Source organism: Alligator sinensis, unplaced genomic scaffold (assembly GCF_000455745.1).
Source record: "Alligator sinensis unplaced genomic scaffold, ASM45574v1 scaffold682_1, whole genome shotgun sequence".
Taxonomy (NCBI): domain Eukaryota; kingdom Metazoa; phylum Chordata; order Crocodylia; family Alligatoridae; genus Alligator; species Alligator sinensis.
Window position 1 is genome coordinate 1,629,701 of NW_005842011.1, and position 19,489 is coordinate 1,649,189.

The window sequence follows — 19,489 nt, forward strand, 5'->3', positions numbered from 1 at the left end:
TCTGCTGGGAGCAGTGTCTGGGCTGCAGGCTATAGCAACCCTCCTGCCCCACACAGCCTCACAGCCCCAGCAACTGCAGCCCCTCCCTGGGCTTTGCCTGCCCCTGGGGCCCCTCACCCCTCAGGGAAACTAGGGCAGCCTCCGGCAGTCCCCAACCCGGCTCTGCTGTGCTCACCCAGCCACACCACCTGCAGTCAGGTCTCTCCAGGCTTGGACTCTCCACACCAGCAGTCCCTGCCTGCTCCTGCCGCTTCTCCACTGCTGCTCCTGCAGGCCTCTCTCAGGGGCTCTCCGAGGGACCACTGCGCTGAGACTCTCAATCCGGTCTCCAGCCTGTCCCTCAGCCCCCTCTCTCTCTTGTTCCCCCCCCGCGGGAACAACTGCTCCCCCTTTTACCCAAGCCTCTCAGCCAATCCCAGCTCAGGGCCCTTCCCGGGCTTCTGTTAAGGGCTCTCTTTCAAAACTTTGTTGGGGTTAGGTCACCCCTCCCACTTCCAGCAGGGCTGCTCCCAAACAGCTTCACTTGCCCTCAGAGCCTACAGTGTCCCCTCTGGGACAATCTCTGTCTCTGCCAGGCAGCTCTTCCCCTTCTGTTCAGGTAGGTCCATTTTTTAAAGGCTGCTACGCTACTGATTGTAATGAGACGTATGCACATGGTCAAAATTAAGCATAATTTTAAAAGTGTTGCTGAATAGATAAACTTTAAGTGCTTAAGTGCTTTACTGCTATCCAAGCTAGAGCATCTTCTTGCATTACCCTCACCAGTTGTCCTGGCAATTCCACCAGTAATGCCAGCCTCACTATCCCTTTGGTTTCTCCTGCCAGTACCGTTTTTGTGCTTCCCCCATGTAGCTTCTTTGTGCTTAGTAAAACTGAAATATACTTAACAGGCCTCTGCTCTCATTTCATCCAGGTATTCTGAAATGCTCACTTCTAAAAGGTCATGCCAAAAGTATACCTTTACACTTGCATCAGAACGGTTCAATCCATTTGAACCTCTAAGGGGCAGCTATGCTAAAACTGGGGCTCTGAGAACATATTTGTATGTATTCCCTTGATCCTAGGTGTCTTTGTATTCATCTCATTCTCTTTTGCTCATTAAGCCCACCATCAAGGATCCCCACCCCATAACTATTGCTGGAGTGCGACATGTTACCCCTGCACAGCCCTACTAAAGCCAATAGGTATCTGAACAGGTGAAGCCATTTGGAACACATGAGTAATGACCAGACTGAGGCCTTTTAGCTTCTAAATTGTTTCAGGCTGAGACTTGCCTTCTAAGCATTTTCTGTAAAGCGCCTGGCACACAATTTGCCATATAAAATAATAGAAGCATAGTTATTACCCAAGGTCTTTTCTTTCTTATTCTTAATAATCATTATCAGCCCACCCCGATAAGAATGCAAACAACAGTTGTATTGTTATATGACCTTGCAGACTCCTTGGTGGATTAGCACAAGCAGGAGGCATCTCTGGAATGACAACATAGGCACAAGCTCACCAAAACAAGGACATGAATTTACTACTGGGGGCAGGTACTAGAGATGCAGGTTATCTCCTCCTGTGGCTCATTCCCAAAAAAACAATTTCCCTTTCCTTTTCCCCAGACAGGAATAATATCCCTTTCTCTGATCTCCTTCTTAGGGTTACTTCCTTAATCAGAACTCCTTCCAGTTGGAAGGAACAATGACATCCTTTATGGGCTCTGTGAGGAGGTGGCATACACAGAGACCCAGCCAGCATAGTAACTCGGTTACTCATTAACTCAGTTACAGTTCCCTTTTTAAAAAAGATGCATCCTTGAGCAAACTATGAAAACACCCAATTGTTACACCAGCCACCACCAGTGTAGCCTTAGGAAGGAAATATCACTTGTCATAACCACAGGTACTGGCTACCACAGGGGTGAATCTACCAACCTTTGTGAAGTATAAGCAGTGCAGGTTGGGTACTGGCGATCCAAAACTGGTCTCCGTCCTGACCAGCAAAGTCTGGCTTTCACAAGACTGTGACTTTCTTAATTCTAAGAGGTGTCCCATATGGTAAGATATAATAATGGTAACATATGAAGCACTTTCATTGTGTGAGAAATGAGAAAAAAAAAACCTTAGTGTATTATTACTAGTACTACTACTGTCTAAAGGAAAGTAACTTATCCATCAAACTTAGACTTCCTTTTCTGGTTACAAAATGCATTCTTTTCTTGTAATAAATACTGAGCATGCAATAAAAACAAATGTAAAAGACAACTTCAGAACTGAACCATGCAGTCACAGGTTTTCAGATGGTAAACTCTATATATTGTCATTCTCTGGCAGTTGCATGCTCATTTTCAGGCACATCAGGGCCAACAGAGTTTGGTATCATCATGAATGAGATGATAGTAACAGACTGCACTGCGTTCAGAAGTCTCTGGAAATGTCTAATAGAGTGTCATTATACTTGCAAGACATGAAGACTGATGCCTATGGAAAAGTGTCCAGTTAGAGTATTTGACTGAAGAAAGGAAAAGAAGGAAACAAATGTTGCGATGTCCATCTAGAGTATCTATATACTGGCCAGACAAGGTTCCTTGGGTGAATTTGATAACTTTTATTAGACCAACCCAAACAGTTGGAGAATAGTTATTAAACAAGCTTTCGGGTTCAAAAACCCTTCGTCAGGCTAAGGAAGTTTCAGCAGTTGGTGTGTGCTCTTCCTGGATAGAATATACTGGCCAGTATTTTCCACAAGACTTCACACTTAACAATCAAAGGCCTTAGTAAAGCCAATGAAGGCCATATACAGGTCCTGATGTTCTTCCCAACATTTTTCTTGGAATGGTCAGGCAACAAAGATCAATTGCCCCACAAGATGGACTGTACATGGCCTCCTCAATTACCACTGAGGGAAATACCCTGGAGGTAGTCATGCACTTACCTTACCTTAGTAGCTGTATCTCAAGGAGTGAACGTTGACAAGGAAATCCAGCACAGGACACAGTGTGCAAGTACCTCCTTTGGAAAATTGCTTCAGCATGTATTTATTGATTGCAATCTCCAGAAAGACACCAAGGTCCAGGTCTACAATGCATTCATCATCTTCACTTTCCTTTCTGGATGTGAAACATGGGTGACCTACCATAATCATCTCAAGATCCTGGAGACCAGTGATGCCTCTGGAAAATCCTCCACATCAAATGGGAAGATTGCTGCACAAATGCCAGCATCCTTGCTGAAGCCAATGTTATCAGCACAGAGTTGGTGGTCCTCAAGCATCAACTTCACTGGACCAGACATTGTGTGTGAAAGCCTGACTCTAAGCTCCCAAAATAACTGCACTACTCCCTGCTTAGTTGTGATCTGAGATCTTGTGACAGCCAGAGAAAACACTACAAGGACACATTGAAATCATACTTGAAGAAAATGGACGCCAACATCAAGAGCTGGGAAAAGCTGGCTACTAACCAACACCAATAGCACCACAACCTCAACCAGTGTCAGCCCACCTCAAGGTAAAGCATCTTGCCCCCAAAGCCGAGAAAGGAAAAGGATAAAATCCAAGACAACTGTATACTCCCTCTTGCAGAAAGACCTGAATCTTCTGCAGACAGATCTGTGGCTAAAGATTAGACTCTTAAGTCACCTCAAGACCCATCAATGAACCATGGCAGACATCATCCTTGAATTGAGGGAATGCTGCTGCTACTGAATTTCAGCCAGGCCTGGCATGGGACTTATAAGAAAGCCGAGTTCTACTTCAACCCAAGAAATTTTGGGCAAGTCACTTGCGTCCAAAGAGCCTCCCACCCCAAGATGACTCAGAATTCAGCATTTATATCTCTTTGAGGATTTAGGTCTTAGAAGTCCTCTTTGTTTCTTTTTTTCAAAATGTTGTCTGAATCAGAGCTACCCACCTTTAAAAAATGCTTTAAGATCTTCAGATAAAATAAATGCTACTGAATGAGTGCAAAGGGATAGTGGTGGTCATCAACGTCAGTGATGGCTGTGATGCATGTTGTAAACCACAGGTTGTTTTTATAGCAGTATTTTAAGTTTCAACTTTGTTGTAGTCTGACATGAAAATCTATTAAAAATTGAGAATATGTATCAGAGATTCCAAGAGGTTCAGAGTACAGAGGTACTTAACTCAGCTTTTAGAGTGCTGACATGTTTTGTAACAGGCATGCTAATACTTTACTTTCTATAAACTAAAAGAGATTAGTACTTATACACAGTAAATGCATCTCAGAAGACACTTACTTTCATTAACCTACCACTGCAGGGTCCCTCTTGTCACAGGTATAATGCGTACAGTCTTCTTGATGGAGTTTTTGGGATTCTCTACTAAAACAATGTGGTCTAGCTTCTTTCACTTCCTCTCCCCTCCTCAACAAGCAGCAGTTGTTCTCCCCGGCATTAGGGGGAGAACAGGTTAGAATCACAAGACACCACAAAGCCCTATACTATTTGTACTACAAGGAGTCAGATGGGCCCTAGAGGATTGGCACCTGAAGGGGAGAAAGGCCAAGCAGGCACAAGAGTGGTTCTTCCTGCAAGTTTGTCTAAATCTAGGCAAATGAGCATAGGCCTCTGTCAAACAGGAGAACTAGGCAGGGGCTGCTACCAGGTTGATTTGGGAGAAGCAGAAGGTTTCCCTGGAGGTAGGTAGAGTAATGCCCAAAGCTTCCTGGTAGCAATCACTCTGAAATCACTCAAATGTTACTTAAAAAAACAGCTGCATAATACACAGCATCTCCAACCATTTTACAGGAGTGACTGCTTTGTCTTCTCCATACAATTCTTTGCTCACTGAGCAAGAGTTTCAAAGTTTACTGGAGTGGTGCCAGGGTAAAGAACACTGATCTGCCCTAATGCTCATGCTACAGCTACAGGGGGTGAAAGCTACGGCCCACAGGTTGCTTTTGAGCCTATGGGTAGATATTTACTAATACCCAGTGGTATATCAAGCAGAGTTGCCACCCAGGAGACTGGGGGTGGGGGAATGTTCCAAGAGCAGGGGGAGAGGGAACAGGTGCTGAGAGCAGGGGTAGGGGGACAACCTTCTTACCCACACTGGGAACTCTACAGTCCTGGCTGAGCTCCTGCTGCCAGAGCATGTATTCTGCCTACTCCAACTTTTGCTCCTAAAACAGTAGTAGCTGTGGACCATTTTGGAATTCCCGACGTAGGAATGCTGCTGGGGTGCAGAATCTGTGAGGGTAAGGGGCAATTCCAGTGCCCCTCCTAACTTGGTGCCCAGTAGCACCCTCTTGCCCACCCCTAGTTATGCTACTGCCAATGACTGTCCTCAGTCATGCCCTGTCTAATCTTTCAGGCCCAGAGCCTGTGATTTCCCATTGTTCGAACATGTCTGTGAGGATCTAATGGCCACAAAATCTGTTGTTCTACCACAGGGGAATACTTCTATCATAAGGGATATTTCCTTGCATTTTGTGGACATCTATTGGTCTATTCTACTTCTGCTTGACATGAAAGTGTCTGGGCATGGCAGCCATTTTTAATACAACAATGGTTTGTGTTTGATTTATTAAGCCCTTCTTAAAGAAAGGCCAAGCCGCTATTTATAACCTATTCTTTTACCCAAGTTCATCATTTATTTTTGTTTCCTAAAACTCACAAAAGTAATTGAATACTCTGCAGAAAGTAAAGATCAAATAAAACAACTTATTGATTCCAACCAGAAGCAGACAAATTACATTGCAAAGACTAGCTAGCTCATTTTTATTTGTATTATTCCATTTGATTAAGGGAAATAATAGCTAGATATGTAGTGAGAAAACTTATTCTGAAAAAAAGATATGGAGGCAGAAATATTCCAGGAAAGGGCCAAATTCTTTGGTAGCAGATTATTTTGTCCAAACATTCTAGCTCAATAAAATGTTTCAGCTGTCAACAAAACATTTAGCTCTTTCTTCATAGCATCTTACTAAATTTCAGATTCACCCACCAGTAGTCATGTCGTAAATTTATTTATTTCAGACCATGTGATTGATTACAGTGGAGATATAAATTGGAACACAGAGCAGATATTAACAAGAATGGAACTTGCATAATACACAATATACAAAGAGACAAACAAGGCAATATACAAAGACAAAGGAGGATTGATAGGGATTAAAGAGGTTTCACTGAGTTTTAGCACAGGACTACATGCAGTATTTTCCCCATACACTTGACCCCAAATAAGATATGCACCTTTTTTGTAGGAAGAATGAACAAATTAAAAAAAAAGATGTTTCCCAGAGTCATGTCTGAATTCTGACAGGGGATCCTGACTGCATGGATGAATCCCGACCACCACTGCTCAGGCAAAAGCTTAAGTGTTTAAACTTCTCAGCCACAGGTGAACTTACCAGCTGATACTGCCAAATCTACAGCAGCCGTGCAAGTTAAAAGTGTAGCTCTGCCCCTGAAAAGTGAACTCAGCCCCTTCCCTCCCTGAGAGTGGCAAGGGGAGAAGCACAGCAGCCATTTTACAGTGTCTCCATGCTTCCATTCCAGCACAGAAACCACCTTCCCTGCTGGTTGGCGCACCCCCCAGTTTTGGAGAGCTGTTTTTTTGGGAAAAGCCTGCAAGTAAATATGATTTCAGCTTTGTATAATAAAGGTGACATAAAATAGCTAGAAAGGATTCATGCAAACAGAATATGGTTTAATGATATGGACTATGCTCCATATCCCATGAGGTGCAAACCATAGATTCATAGATTGTAAGGCCGGAAGGGACCCTGGAAGATCATTGGGTCCAGCCCCCTGCACCAATCAGGAAAGATAACTGGGGGTCAGGTAACCCCACCAAGATGACTGTCTAGTCTCCTCTTGAAGATTTCCAGGGTAAGCGATTGCACCACCTCTGGAGGGAGCTTATTCCACAGTCTGAACACCCTGCTGTGAAGGAGTTTTTCCTAATGTTGAGCCTGAATCGATCTTCCAGGAGTTTGTGGGCATTACTCCTGGTTTTCCCCAAGGGTGCCCTGGTGAACAGTTGCTTACTGAGCCCTTGATATACTCCCCTAGTGTAGTGGTTAGCTGCTACCAGGTCTCCTCTCAGTCTTCTTTTCTTCAGGCTGAAGAGTCCCAGATCCCTCAGCCTTTCCTCTTATGGCTTGCCTTTTAAGACTCTAATCATACAGGTTGCTCTTTTTTAAAACTCTCTCAAGCTTGTCCACGTCCTTGTTAAAGTGTGGTGCCCAGAAATGGATGCAGTACTCCAGCTGTGGTTGCACTATGCTGAGTAGAGCGAAAGAATCACCTCCTTAGCTTTGCTGGAGATGCATCGATTGATGCATGCCAGAGTATTATTTGCCCTACTAGCTATGGCATCGCACTGCTGGCTCAGATTCATACTGTCATTTATTATTACCCCCAGGTCCTTTTCATTCATGGTGCTGGTCAGTTTGGTGCCACCAAGCCTGTAGGTGTGTTGGGGGTTACTCATCCCGAGGTGGAGCACTTTACATTTCTCAATGTTGAACTTCATCAGCCCAACTTGCTAGCCTATCTAGGTCTGCCTGTAACTGCAGCCTATCTTCAAGCGTGACCATGTTTCCCTATAACTTGGTGTCATCAGCAAACTTGGTCAATGAGCTCTTCACCCCCACATCTAAATCCTTAATAAAGAGGGTGAAAAGTATTGGACCGAGCAACGATGCCTGCGGGACACAGCTGCCCACTTCTCACCAGGATGACACCAATCTGTTCACTATGACTCTCTGGGTCCTATCCTGCAACCAGTTTTTCACCCACCTAACTGTCTCGGAGTTAACCCACAATTCTCCAATTTTCTTGCAAGGACATTGTGGGATACTAGATCAAGGGCCTTTTGGAAGTCAAGGTATACAATGTCAACCTGCTCTCTTGTGTCCAGGTGGTGAGTTACTTGGTCATGGGAGAGATGAGGTTGGTAAGGCAAGACCTGCCCATGACAAAGCCATGTTGGCTGTCATTCAGAATCTTACCTCATGGAGGTGGTGCCTCCATGTAGCACAGCTAAGGCAAACCTAGCGTTAGGTCACTTGCAAATCCCTAAAATTATTTTCACTGGGACTTAATGCAGCCCTCAGCATAGGCTAGAGCAGCTGTAGAAGTTGGTCTAACTTGTGCCAACCCCCTTTTGAGTGCCTATGGGCTGCTCTACAGCCTACAATACCCACGTTGTGCTATGGTCACTTCCACCCTTGTTCTTCAGGGGCAATGTAGACCTGCATAGGCAAGCCCTATGCCTCTCAGATGCTGAAGAAACTTCCTCTGATGTCATTGGATCAGATTTCTAAAAAAGGTATGTAGATACCAAATATGCAGAAAGACATCTGGGATTTTCAACTCATTTAAGCACTTAACTCCCATGGACATCAGCAGATGTTAAAAGCACCTAGGCACTTTTGAACATTCAAATAGATGTTTATATGCATCTCAGGCCTTAATATCTTTAATATCTTTAAAACATAGCTCATTGCAATTCCTTTGGTGTCATTTCAACCCTAGCAAAGCAGAATGTGATCATACTTTAGGATATAAATATTTCAGGCCATGTATACAGAAATGAGGAGTGCAATTTGTGTATGAAATACTTATGAACTCAGATTACTATGATACATTTTACAGAGGAATAATCATCTATCTTGTAGCTCATAGTAATGAATCAACAAAGATGCCATGTAGCACACCAAGCTTAATAACCCAAGGTTTTATACATAAAGCAAGATAAGAACCAACCACTGAGTTTGTGTCACATGGGAATCAAGCCTTCATTTGAAACAGCATGTGAGAAATAAAGGTTGCAACGCATGGCTTGTCAATTTACAAAGTCAATTAACTATTTTACTGTGACTTTTGGTCCAATACCCTGCCACTATTTAAGCGGCTCTCCTGGCAAATACAGAGCAATACTGTGAAGAGCAACTTGAGTTAGTTAATTTAATGAGTTGCCACTTACAAAAATGCCAACCTTAGATGACATTTTAGAGCACATTGGAGAATTTGACTTGTTCCAGAAGCGCACCTTTTTTATCTTATGCCTCCTTTCAGCTGCCTTCCCTCCTATCTACGTGGGTGTTGTCTTCCTGGGGTTCATCCCTGAACACCGTTGTCTTAGTCCTGGAGTAGCAGAGCTGAGCAGCGAGTGTGGCTGGAGTTTGGAAGAGGAGCTGAATCACACTGTTCCTGAGTGGGGAAACCATGACAAGTCTCTCACTAGTCAGTGCTGGAGATACAACGTGGACTGGAACATGACTGGCCTCAGCTGCACAAGCCCATTGGAGAACTTCACCAGCCATACCAGCCAGAGCAGGGTTCCCCTCATGCACTGTGAAGATGGCTGGGTTTACGATTCTTCAGGAACATCTATTGTGACTGAGGTAAGACACACTTCATTTTAAAAATGGGGGGGAATCCCCCAATCGATCTGATTTTATCTATGTTTTTTGCAAAGTACAAAATTCTGACACGTGTATTAAGCAGGAAATTCTCATGATGCTGTTAGCAAGCACGATATAAAATAATTGTGTGTCAATACAAATTCAGTACAATCTCAATGCTGAGACTAATATTAGATCTGGTTCTGAAACAAAAAGTGAAAATGTTTACTAAAACTTTAGCAAAAAGTTTAGCTTTGGTATTAAGCAATGCACAGTAAGTTGAAATGTATTTCTAAGTACCAAATCCAAATGACCCCTGTACTTATGACTCCCCATCACTATAGTACTTCCTACAATCTTCATTATACTTTTATTCCCAAGATAGGAAAGAAATTTAACCCTATTTTGCTTACTTGGTCAAGGTCACACAGGAGATGTGACAACAGGGAACTGAACGTGGGGATCCCTAGTCCTAGTGATGATTTCCCCTTCCACATCTACATCCCTAAAATAATGCTTCTGTTCAGCACTATTAAGTTAGCTACAAACAATTTTTATACTTTAAATATGATATCTATAGTCATATGAAATTAGTATATAGTAGATTTCATAATTATGAAATATATTTATATATAATATTGCATGTTTTGCCTTGAACCTTTTTTGGGAAGGGTAGCATATAAATTCAATAAAGAAATAATAAATAAAAAGTATGAATCTAGGAAAACATGCTCACTGTTGGTTACTGTTATAGATAGCAATCCCTATTTATACATTACCTATGTTTCTGCAAGGTATTTCAGATACAATTGGTGTTTTCATAATTAGCAGGACAGTATATCAGATCAAATTCCTGCTGCCCTGTCCATAGCCGAGATGGGTCAAAGTGTACCAAGTTCTGCTACTGGCCTGCTGTGTGCGACTTAGACAAGTCCCTTAACTGGCAATGGATGAATTTTTATGAATGAGGGAGCTGAGACGTACATGATACGGACCTTTTTTTAAAGCAGTCTGAGAGCCATTGCAGAAAAACTCAGGGTGGGATTATGTATTGCTATTAAGGTAAGGCAAATACATTGAAGACATACACAGCAAATTGAAATTGTACCCTAAGTTCTGAAAACAAAATTCAGTGTCATATAGCATGAAGATGACTCAAAATAATACACGGTAGCATCATTCTATATGTGTGTCCTGATCTTCATTCTTTTTTGGTTATCTTTCCTTGGAAGAAACAAAGAGCCAGAAAAGGGGAACAGAAATTATTAGGAACCTGTGAGGAAGGTGAACACAGTCAAGCTATTTTATTTAGAAAGGAAATGAGAAAGAGCAAATGTGATGGATAATATAAGACAAAGCACAAGCCTTTTGCACCTTTTATTCCTTCCTTCAGAAAGGAACACTAGGGAAGTCTCTAAGATTAAACATCCCACACATTTAATAAGAATAGATTCATAGATTCATGGAAGGAAAGGAGTTAAACAATTGAGTAAAGCAGTATCTGAGAAACTCAGCCACAGGATAATATTGAAGCAAATAGCATGGACATATGAATAAGATAAAAATTTGAGGCTGGGAAGTAAAAACTAAGGAAACACCCTGCACTTTTTGCTTTTCCCATTTTGCCATCAACTTCAATTAGATGAATAGGAAGCCTGTAACACAGTATTAAATAATTATGATCTTCACCTTTTTTTAATATTTTCCATTGGCCTGTATTAGATGCACCATATCAGCCTAAAGAGAGCACTGGTCCGTCCCAGAATGGAAATCCCTGAGAGGCTGTCGCTTAGTAAAGTGGAGAAAAGTTGCAGAGTGTTTTCCGTGAAGGCAAAAGTTATGTAAAGTCAGCTGCTGGGCCTCATGCCAGCACTAAAGAGAAGCAGGAGAGCAGTTTCTCAGCTTTTCTCAAGCAGAGCTCATTATATCACACCTTAGGACTCTATTAAGCAACACATAAACCCATAGTTACTGGCCCATGAATGCCCTTTTCTCTCTGCAGACCTTCCTCTGAGGTTAAAGCTCGGTTCAAGAGCCTGGAGTTTTCAAATGTCTTCTTTTTTAAATGCCACTGAAAACTATATTTGGAACATCACTCAGTTTAAGAAAGCCAGAGTAAACTACAGGGCTAGCCCTGTACAACAATCTACACACACACAGACAGGCTTTGGCACGAACCTCTAGATTACATGGCTGCAGCCAGAGAGCATTAATGCTGTCCAGTGCGTGGCTCCCTAAATCCAACTCTCTCCAACCAAACATGGTTACATATAGGACAATTGTCAGCCAAGCCTGGCCTGTGTCATAGCGCTTGCACAATTTCATGGGGCCAGTTATGAATCAGTGACAAACTTCAAAGTGTGGAGGTTTGAGAAACTAGGCTGCTGTTCTAAATTTATGCAGTTTCTGGCAACCCCTTTTCCTTCTGAGCCCCAGTGTAGATAAATAATTTAAAGTCAGGATAGAATTTTTCTGGAATGTTTGCAATAAATTAGCCAAATATGATGGCTGAAAAAGATAGATAAACACATGATTTGGCAAACATGAGCATTAAAATATATATATATTTCCCATTTCTGGAAAATGTTCCTTTTTTATGTTGATTTTATTGTCTCACTATTTTTGCCATTTATGAGATGGCACATGTGGATTTAAAGGGGGGTTATTTGCTTTCTGGGAAATGTTCCTACATTTTGTTTTTGGTTGGTTGCTTCCTCTTGGGGTCCCTGGTGTTATAGTATGGACCTTCTCTTTCTTCTAACTGTGATGTGCCTCTTCAGTTTAATTTGGTGTGTGAGGATTCCTGGAAGCTGGACCTCTTTCAGTCGTGTGTGAATGCTGGGTTTTTTGTTGGCTCCATAAGCATCGGCTACATAGCAGACAGGTATGTGTTGAAACATTCCCTTTGTGCGTTGAATATTTGTGGAGGTAGTTGTTTGGATTGTGCTTATTTCATTTTTGTATAAACAGTAATGACAGAAAGAGCAAACAAATGCACTGAAAACTAATTCAAATGGCCAGAAAGTCAGAAGAAACATTTCTCCAATGGTTGTTTCAAGTGTGGTTATACATGAATCCATAAAATAACGTCACAGAGTTCCAGTCTTGCACACTGTCTCAGCAACTCCAGATTCCAGCTGCTGATTTACAAACAAAAAAGATTTTTCTAACGGCCAGCCTTGCTCAACCAAACCTTTGCCTACGTCGTGTTACATTGTGGGACGCAAAAAGACACAAAGAATAGGCTGATTGGAAAAAAACAACAACCCGCACACGTGTACAAGCGCCCTTAGTGTCTGGGTTGTCTCACTTATATGGTGATAAAACAGCACATAGAATGTGCTATGACATATCATGGCCTTACATGGAAAAAAACAGCAGGAGCTTGCTGAGTGGAAGACAAAGTTTGTGAGAGGAGCCTTGCATCAAACTCCTCAAATCAATCTGTTATCAAAGGATGGATTTTTTTTTTCCTGTGTCCGCATAGTGTGAAGCCAGTGGAGGCACACAGTCAACTTTATGGACACCTTTTGCTTCTACTGCTGGTTCCCTGCCCCCCATAACCAAAGGTTCGGTTTCACTGGCACCACATTGCCAAAGGATGGCCATGTCTGCAACTGCCCTGAGACTTTGCCTTGTTCTCTTCCCTTAAGGCAGCTTCCACAGCTCAGAGGTGGCTCTACAGGAGGTAATACAGCTTACTACCAATGCGCTCAGACAAGTGCCACTGAATGAATAATGCCATTGGCAGATTCATAGATTTCATTGACACTAGGGCTGGAAGGGACCTTGGAAGATCATGAAGTCCAGCCCCCTGCCCCAGGGGCAGGAAGTCAGCAGGGGTCATAGGATCCCAGCAAGATAAACATCCAAATGTCTCTTGAAGGTGGTGCTCCTTCTCCCAGGACAGACCTGGAGGAGCAGCATCCAAACCCGTTTAGCAATTCCATTGATACACAAAGTAGAGTTAATCAGAAGCTTTTTGACTAAATATTTTTTCTTCTGAAAATTACCACTTTGCTGAAACTGGAGCCCTTGGGCTCCTATACACGTGCAGGGAGCCTGCTCCAATGTGCTGGAAATCCAACGTAAATTAATATGCTCCAGCAGACTATAGTGTCACATGCATCAGTGTCCCTGCACTGAAAAATGGCGGCGGGGCTCCTTGAACTAAAGCTCTTTCAATGAGCTTTCATTCAAAGCACCCAACTGCCATTTTTCAGCACAGGGATGCTGATGCACATGACTCTTGGATGCTTTTAATTAGCGTGGCTTGCTAATTACAGCCCCTCCCCACCCATGCCTCTCAGAGCACACCTAAAAGTGCCTCTTGTTGTGGAAATGCATTAGCTTCGAGTATACTTTCACTAGGAAGATCATACTGGTCAAGGATGAAATTTCTGGTCAAAACCACATAAAATCCAGAATAACCAAAAGCCACATCATGCAGGGTGTGGGAGGCTAAGGTTCAAGTCTCTGCTTGCCTTGATTTGAAGCATAGAGTTTCCTTCTCTTCTTGTGCAAAATATTGAGCCCTTGTCCTATACATCAGAGCATTAACAAGTGTCCAACCTCCTATCCCCTCCCCTTCAAACAAGCAGCTTTTTTATTTCCTAGAGAGCTCTATTGTGGACCAAAAAGAACTTAGCTAGCTCACCCATGAGGAGTGTTAGCAAAGCAAAATAGTAGTGCAAACAAATTAAAAAATATATTGTAGTTGCCATATTTGGGACCACTCCAAAAGCACACAAGGAGCAGGTCTCTCAAAATAAAAGCGTACCAATTTTTACTTTCTAGAGTGGACTCAGACTAATGCCAGCTAGGGAGAACATTTCTTGGCAGTGGACCAATAGAAAGCATTATCCAGAATTGCATCATTTATTGCAGGACACTGCTCAGTATGCTAATTTAACTGCGTGAAACTAATCAATGAAGAGAACAAAAAGTACTTACTGTTCCATCTCATTTCTAATGTGTTCATTTCTCCTCAAGCTCTGTGAACCAATCCTCTCTATTCAGCAGTGCTTAGGCCTCATTTAGGGTAAAGTATGCAGTTTTGGACTCTATGTTTTAAAAGGACGTGGAAAAATTAGAGAGGGTCCAGAGGCAGGTGACAAAACTGATCATAAAGCAGTCAGAAGGAAAGCTGTACTAGGAGAAGTTGAACAAAATAGGTATGTTCAGCTTGTGGATGAGGCACTTAAGAAGGGACATGACAGCAGTCTTCAAATACTTGAAGGGATGCCATAAAAAAAGAGGGATAGCACCTTTTCTTTCTTGCTGCAGAAAATAGGACACAGACCAATGACTTGAAGTTGCAGCAAAGCAAGTTTAGATTGGATAGCAGGAAAAACTTCTTCACTATTAGAACAGCGAGGCTGTGGAATAGACTGCCTAAGGAAGCTGCGGACTGTATCACTGGCAGGGTTCAAGACAGGGTTGCACAGTCACTGATCAGCAGGGATCCTGGTTTTCCCTGATAAAAATGCAAATTCTCTAATAAAACCCCAAAAATCCATGATTAAAATGACAGGCCACCCAGAGCCCCCCTGGCCCTGTTCGTGCCTCTCCCCACCCACAGCCCCCACAGCCTTGCTGGTGCCTCTCACCCCCCACCTACAGCCCCTGCTCCCCTAGCCCTGCTGGAGGGGCCTCTCAGCTGCCAGGGTTATGGACCCGGGTCCGCAGCCCTCTGCCCCCACTCCCCCCTGCTGCAGGCTCAAGTGGAGAGGTTTCTGCCATTGCACACACTCCAAGGGGTCAAGGGATAGGGGTGTTCCTGCCTTAGTGCAAGGGCTGGACTACATGATCTCTCTAGGTTGCTTCCAGCCCTACTTCTCTATGATGCAATGATTATCCTAAGTGATCCAGAATGCAGCAAAGGAAAAAGAGATTGCAGAGTTCTAGATGTTTGGGGCTAATGCAAACAACTAGAAGTCTTCAGACGTAAGAACTGGAATGAGTAAAACAACTGTAAATTGGGGGGGGGGGGGGTAGTATGTTTAAATATTTGTCCTCTACTTGCCAAAAGTAAAAGGGAAGGAGAAATGTAATTGAGCTTTCCCATGTATGGGATGTTTGCAGTTTGCTCTGTATAGAACAACCCTCAAAAGCGATTTGCGGCATAGGCGCCAGTGTTAGTTTGTTATCACTGGGTGCTTTTTTCCCCCCTCCCACGCTGAGCTAAGCCCTGTGCCAAGCCCCGCGCAGGCCCAGAAGAAGCAGTGCATTATTTCAACCTGGCTCACCCTACATGGCTCATGGGTGCTGAGTACCTGCTTATTTTTTTCAGTGGGTGGTTGAGTCTCAGAGCACCTACGATTTGGGGTTTTTACGATTTAGCCTTTTTATATGGCTAAAAAGCATAATGTAGTGCTATGTAGAGATACCAGGTCTCAAAACCTTAAGAGACTGGGACCTTTCAGAAAACACAGTGGGAGCAGGGATGTGATAGAAGCATATAAAATATTAAGTGGTGAAGAGAAAGTAGATAGAAATTTCTATGCATCATTTCTCTCAATACCAGGACCAGGGGCATACAACAAAATTATTAGATAGTAACTCTAATACAAACAAAGGAAAGTTCTTCCCCTTCCTCTCCCACCAGCAAGTAATTAGCTTATGGTATCCACTGTTACAGTATATTGTAGAAGTCAACAATTAAACCAAATACAAAAAGGATGAGAGTGATTCATGCAAAATAGGTCCACCAATGGATATTAAACATGAAAGTAGGGCTGCAACCTCCAAATTAGTGCTTTCTAGACTACCGAATGCTGGAAGGTATAAGGGATAAGACAGATAAGTCTGCAGAGACCTCATGTAAATACTCTTCCCCTCAGCATTACTCCGTGTCACTGAGATACAGTGTTGACCTAGATGGACCTATGGTCTGACCCAGAAGGGCATCTCTTTTGCATACTATAAGTAACACAGCTGCATGAGAGCAGCACCGCATCCATGCTAATTTATCCTGTTGTGGCTATACAATGTATATACCACATAAAGAGCTCTCTCGGGTATCCTTACATCGCACTGCATTGTGCCACATAGACACACTCTTAAAAGCTTTATGGCAGGTTTAAAAAAAACAACACTTAGGCTCCCTATATACCTCAAACCACTCAGGTAGGGCAGACAGTCTTCCAGCATTGTAACAACTCTTTCTTTTGGAAACATTTGCTTTTGAATATAAGTGGAGCCATGATAACAGAAGGAAGAAACACAGTTGAAAAGGACTACAGCTCCATCATGAAATATTTGAATTGTGTAGATGGAAAAGGTTGAACAAAATGAGGCAAAAAACAATGTTACTAAATAAGGCCCATAGAATTTTAGAAAAATAGGGTTGGACGGGACCTCAGAAAGTCATCTCTTGCAACCACTCGCTCGAGGCAGGTTCATCCCTCAGCCATCCCCGACAAATATTTGTCTAACCTGCATTTAAAGGGTCAACAGGGGATAAGGTTTCCACATCTAGGTAATCTGCTAGATAAGGTTTCCACATCTAGAAATGCCTATTTCCACATTTAGGTAATCTGTTGCTGGTTTCTCCATCTCCCTCACTAGGTGCATGTCAGTTTGTTCCTTAATAGTTGTGATTTTCTCCCTACATGTCTGTTATCTACTCTTGTATACACCCTTCAGAATATGACCAAGTTTTCACTTTTTGTAAGATCTGTGTCTGTGTCATAAGTTTTGAAGACCACACTGTTTAGCCAAATTGATCTCTCACTGCACTTCCTATCCTTTCTTCACATCAGGATAGCTTGCTTTTGTGGTTCTAAGACCTTTGAGACCTTATGGTCTCAAAGGAGCAAGCAGCTTCCTAGGTCCCCTTAACCTGTTAGGTTTGCCTCTCTCAGGATCCTGCCCACCAGTTCTCAAATTAAGTCTATTCATCTGAAGTCCAATTGTTTTATTCTGTTATCCTCCTTTCTTCCTTTGTTTAGGGAACATAAGCCCTCTCATTTCATTATCACTGTCCCCCAAATTGCCTTATTCCTTCTTTAGATTCTCAGTCAATTCCTCCCTACTAAGAGGCTGTGAATCAAAGAGCCTGTCCAAGATTTATACCCAAAAGGTATCTTCAGCAAAACCCAAGAACCTGTGGGATTGTCTGTCCACTGCTGTATTACCCTCTCAGTAGATATCACAGTAATTAAAATCCCTGCATATAAATGCTAAGTCCTATGAATTGAATACTTCAGCTAGTTGTTTGAAAGACAAAACACACATTTCGCCCACCTCCGCCTCTTGATTTGGTGCTTATCAGATAACCACCATGACTTTGTCTTCCTATTTTCCTCTTAGAGGCAGAATTTCAATCAGTCTGCCTCCTAGTTTGTTTTAGATCTCAGAATAAGCATACAGACAATCCTCGGACTTACAACACAACTGGTTCCTGAAAACCGTCAGGTCAAAACGTTGCAACTCAGAACCAATTTTCTCATAAAAAACAATGTCATAAATGGGGGATGTGTTCCTGAACCAAGGACCGATACCCTATTTTCACCAAAAATACCTCAGAATTTTGTACTCAATCAATTATAGATGAGTAATATAGCTACATTAATGTATTTATATTGCAAATAGCAATCATATTGATTTGGAAGGACTTCTTTGAGGTGACTTTGCTAGACTTTTTGAAAGGCTCTTGGTTGGACTTTTTGAAGGGTTCTTGGCTGGAGTCTTGGCTGCAGGTTTTTCTGGAGTCTTGTCTGCTTTCTTAAAGAAAGTATCCAAGGAAGTTTGGGCAGATGTTCTCTGGAGAGATGGCCAATGCAGTGAACTTGTTTGCTAGCATGGCATCACATTGGATCAAGCGTTGTAAAGTTGAAACTGAGGTCATAAAGTTGAAACAGGGTGGCAATTTATAAATGTTGTAAGTGCGAAACATTGTAACTCAAAACATTGTAAGTTGAGGACTGCCTGTACTTGTATATATTTTAATATAGAGAATTTTCCTGCTTATCCTTCTTGAAAGGGTTATCCATACTTATATTCCAGACTTGAGAACTACTCTACTACGTAGGTTAAATAAAAGAAACAGAGATGAATAATGTAGGTCAGACAGCTACCAAAAGATGTCTTCAGAGCCTACTAGCCAGATAATTAAGCAGTGATGGCAAGATGTGAAAACATATGTGGGGGAAAAGGACCCTACTAAGAATCTACCAAGACCAATTACACTCTAACGGGAAAATCTTTGAATTTTTGCATTGGAAGGGACCTCAAAGGTCATCTAACTTAACCACTGCACAAGTGCAGGAATTCTTATTCCTTGCTGGAAAGCAACCCTTTCCTTTATAACAAGAGAATCTGGTAAGCAGAGAAAAGGAATATCCAAAAAAAGGATCCCTGAGCTGTTTCTATGCACTCTGGACCACTTCATCAGTAAAGGAGGGGTAGAAGAAATGGCTGGGTGACACCTTAGAGACTAACTTGTCTAAAGAAGCATGAGCTTTCATATCAGACAAAGTAGGTTGTTGTCTACAAGAGCTCAGGTCTCTCTGAACCTAGCAGACTAAGGTGCCACCCTGCCTTACTTTCTGCCTAACTTTAGCTTAATACGGCTAACTACCTCTGCATTCATAAAAGTGGGGATGAAATTGGCCATCACTCCCTAAGAAGAGTAAAGTTGTTCAGTAGGCCACATTCCCCTGTTTGAATCTGGTAGAAGACAGGGCAATTTGTGGTTAAAGAAGAACATGCCTGAAGCATGCTGTGAACCGCTTATACCCACTTGACACAGTGGGTCCTTAGAGTTTATCATCTGCCAGTGTAAATGAGAACACCTCCCATGTCCTGAGATTTAAAATACAGCCCCAGGATCAGCACAGCCACAACTGGCTCCTTTGTAAACCCTCCGACACCCCTAGACCCAGCAGAAAGGTGTGGGCAGCTGTGAAGCCAGCTCCTGGGGCTAACAATGGTTTCTGCGTGCATTCTCTCCTGTTTAAAATCCGCTCTTCAGACTGCAGAAGAGAACCATCACTTCTGCCAAACTCTGGTTTCTGTTTTATCTTCTATCAGCCCAACAAGCCATGACTAGCTCGCAGGACAGCTGCACATCAGACTGTTTGGATTTTCCCACAAATTAAACAAGAGAATTACTAAAACTAAAAAGGA

At 42.6% G+C, this 19,489-nt stretch overlaps 1 protein-coding gene across 1 annotated transcript in view; it reads left to right on the top strand.

Moving 5' to 3' along the window:
* Positions 1-7,856: 7,856 nt before the first annotated feature.
* Positions 7,857-19,489, top strand: part of LOC102382626 (solute carrier family 22 member 2) — a 33,021-nt gene continuing 21,388 nt past the window's right edge. Inside the window, exons 1-2 of the mRNA XM_006021925.2 lie at positions 7,857-9,358; positions 12,139-12,242. Coding sequence (XP_006021987.1) covers positions 8,942-9,358; positions 12,139-12,242 — 521 coding nt within the window. The 5' untranslated portion in view covers positions 7,857-8,941. The remainder of the gene's footprint in view (positions 9,359-12,138; positions 12,243-19,489) is intronic.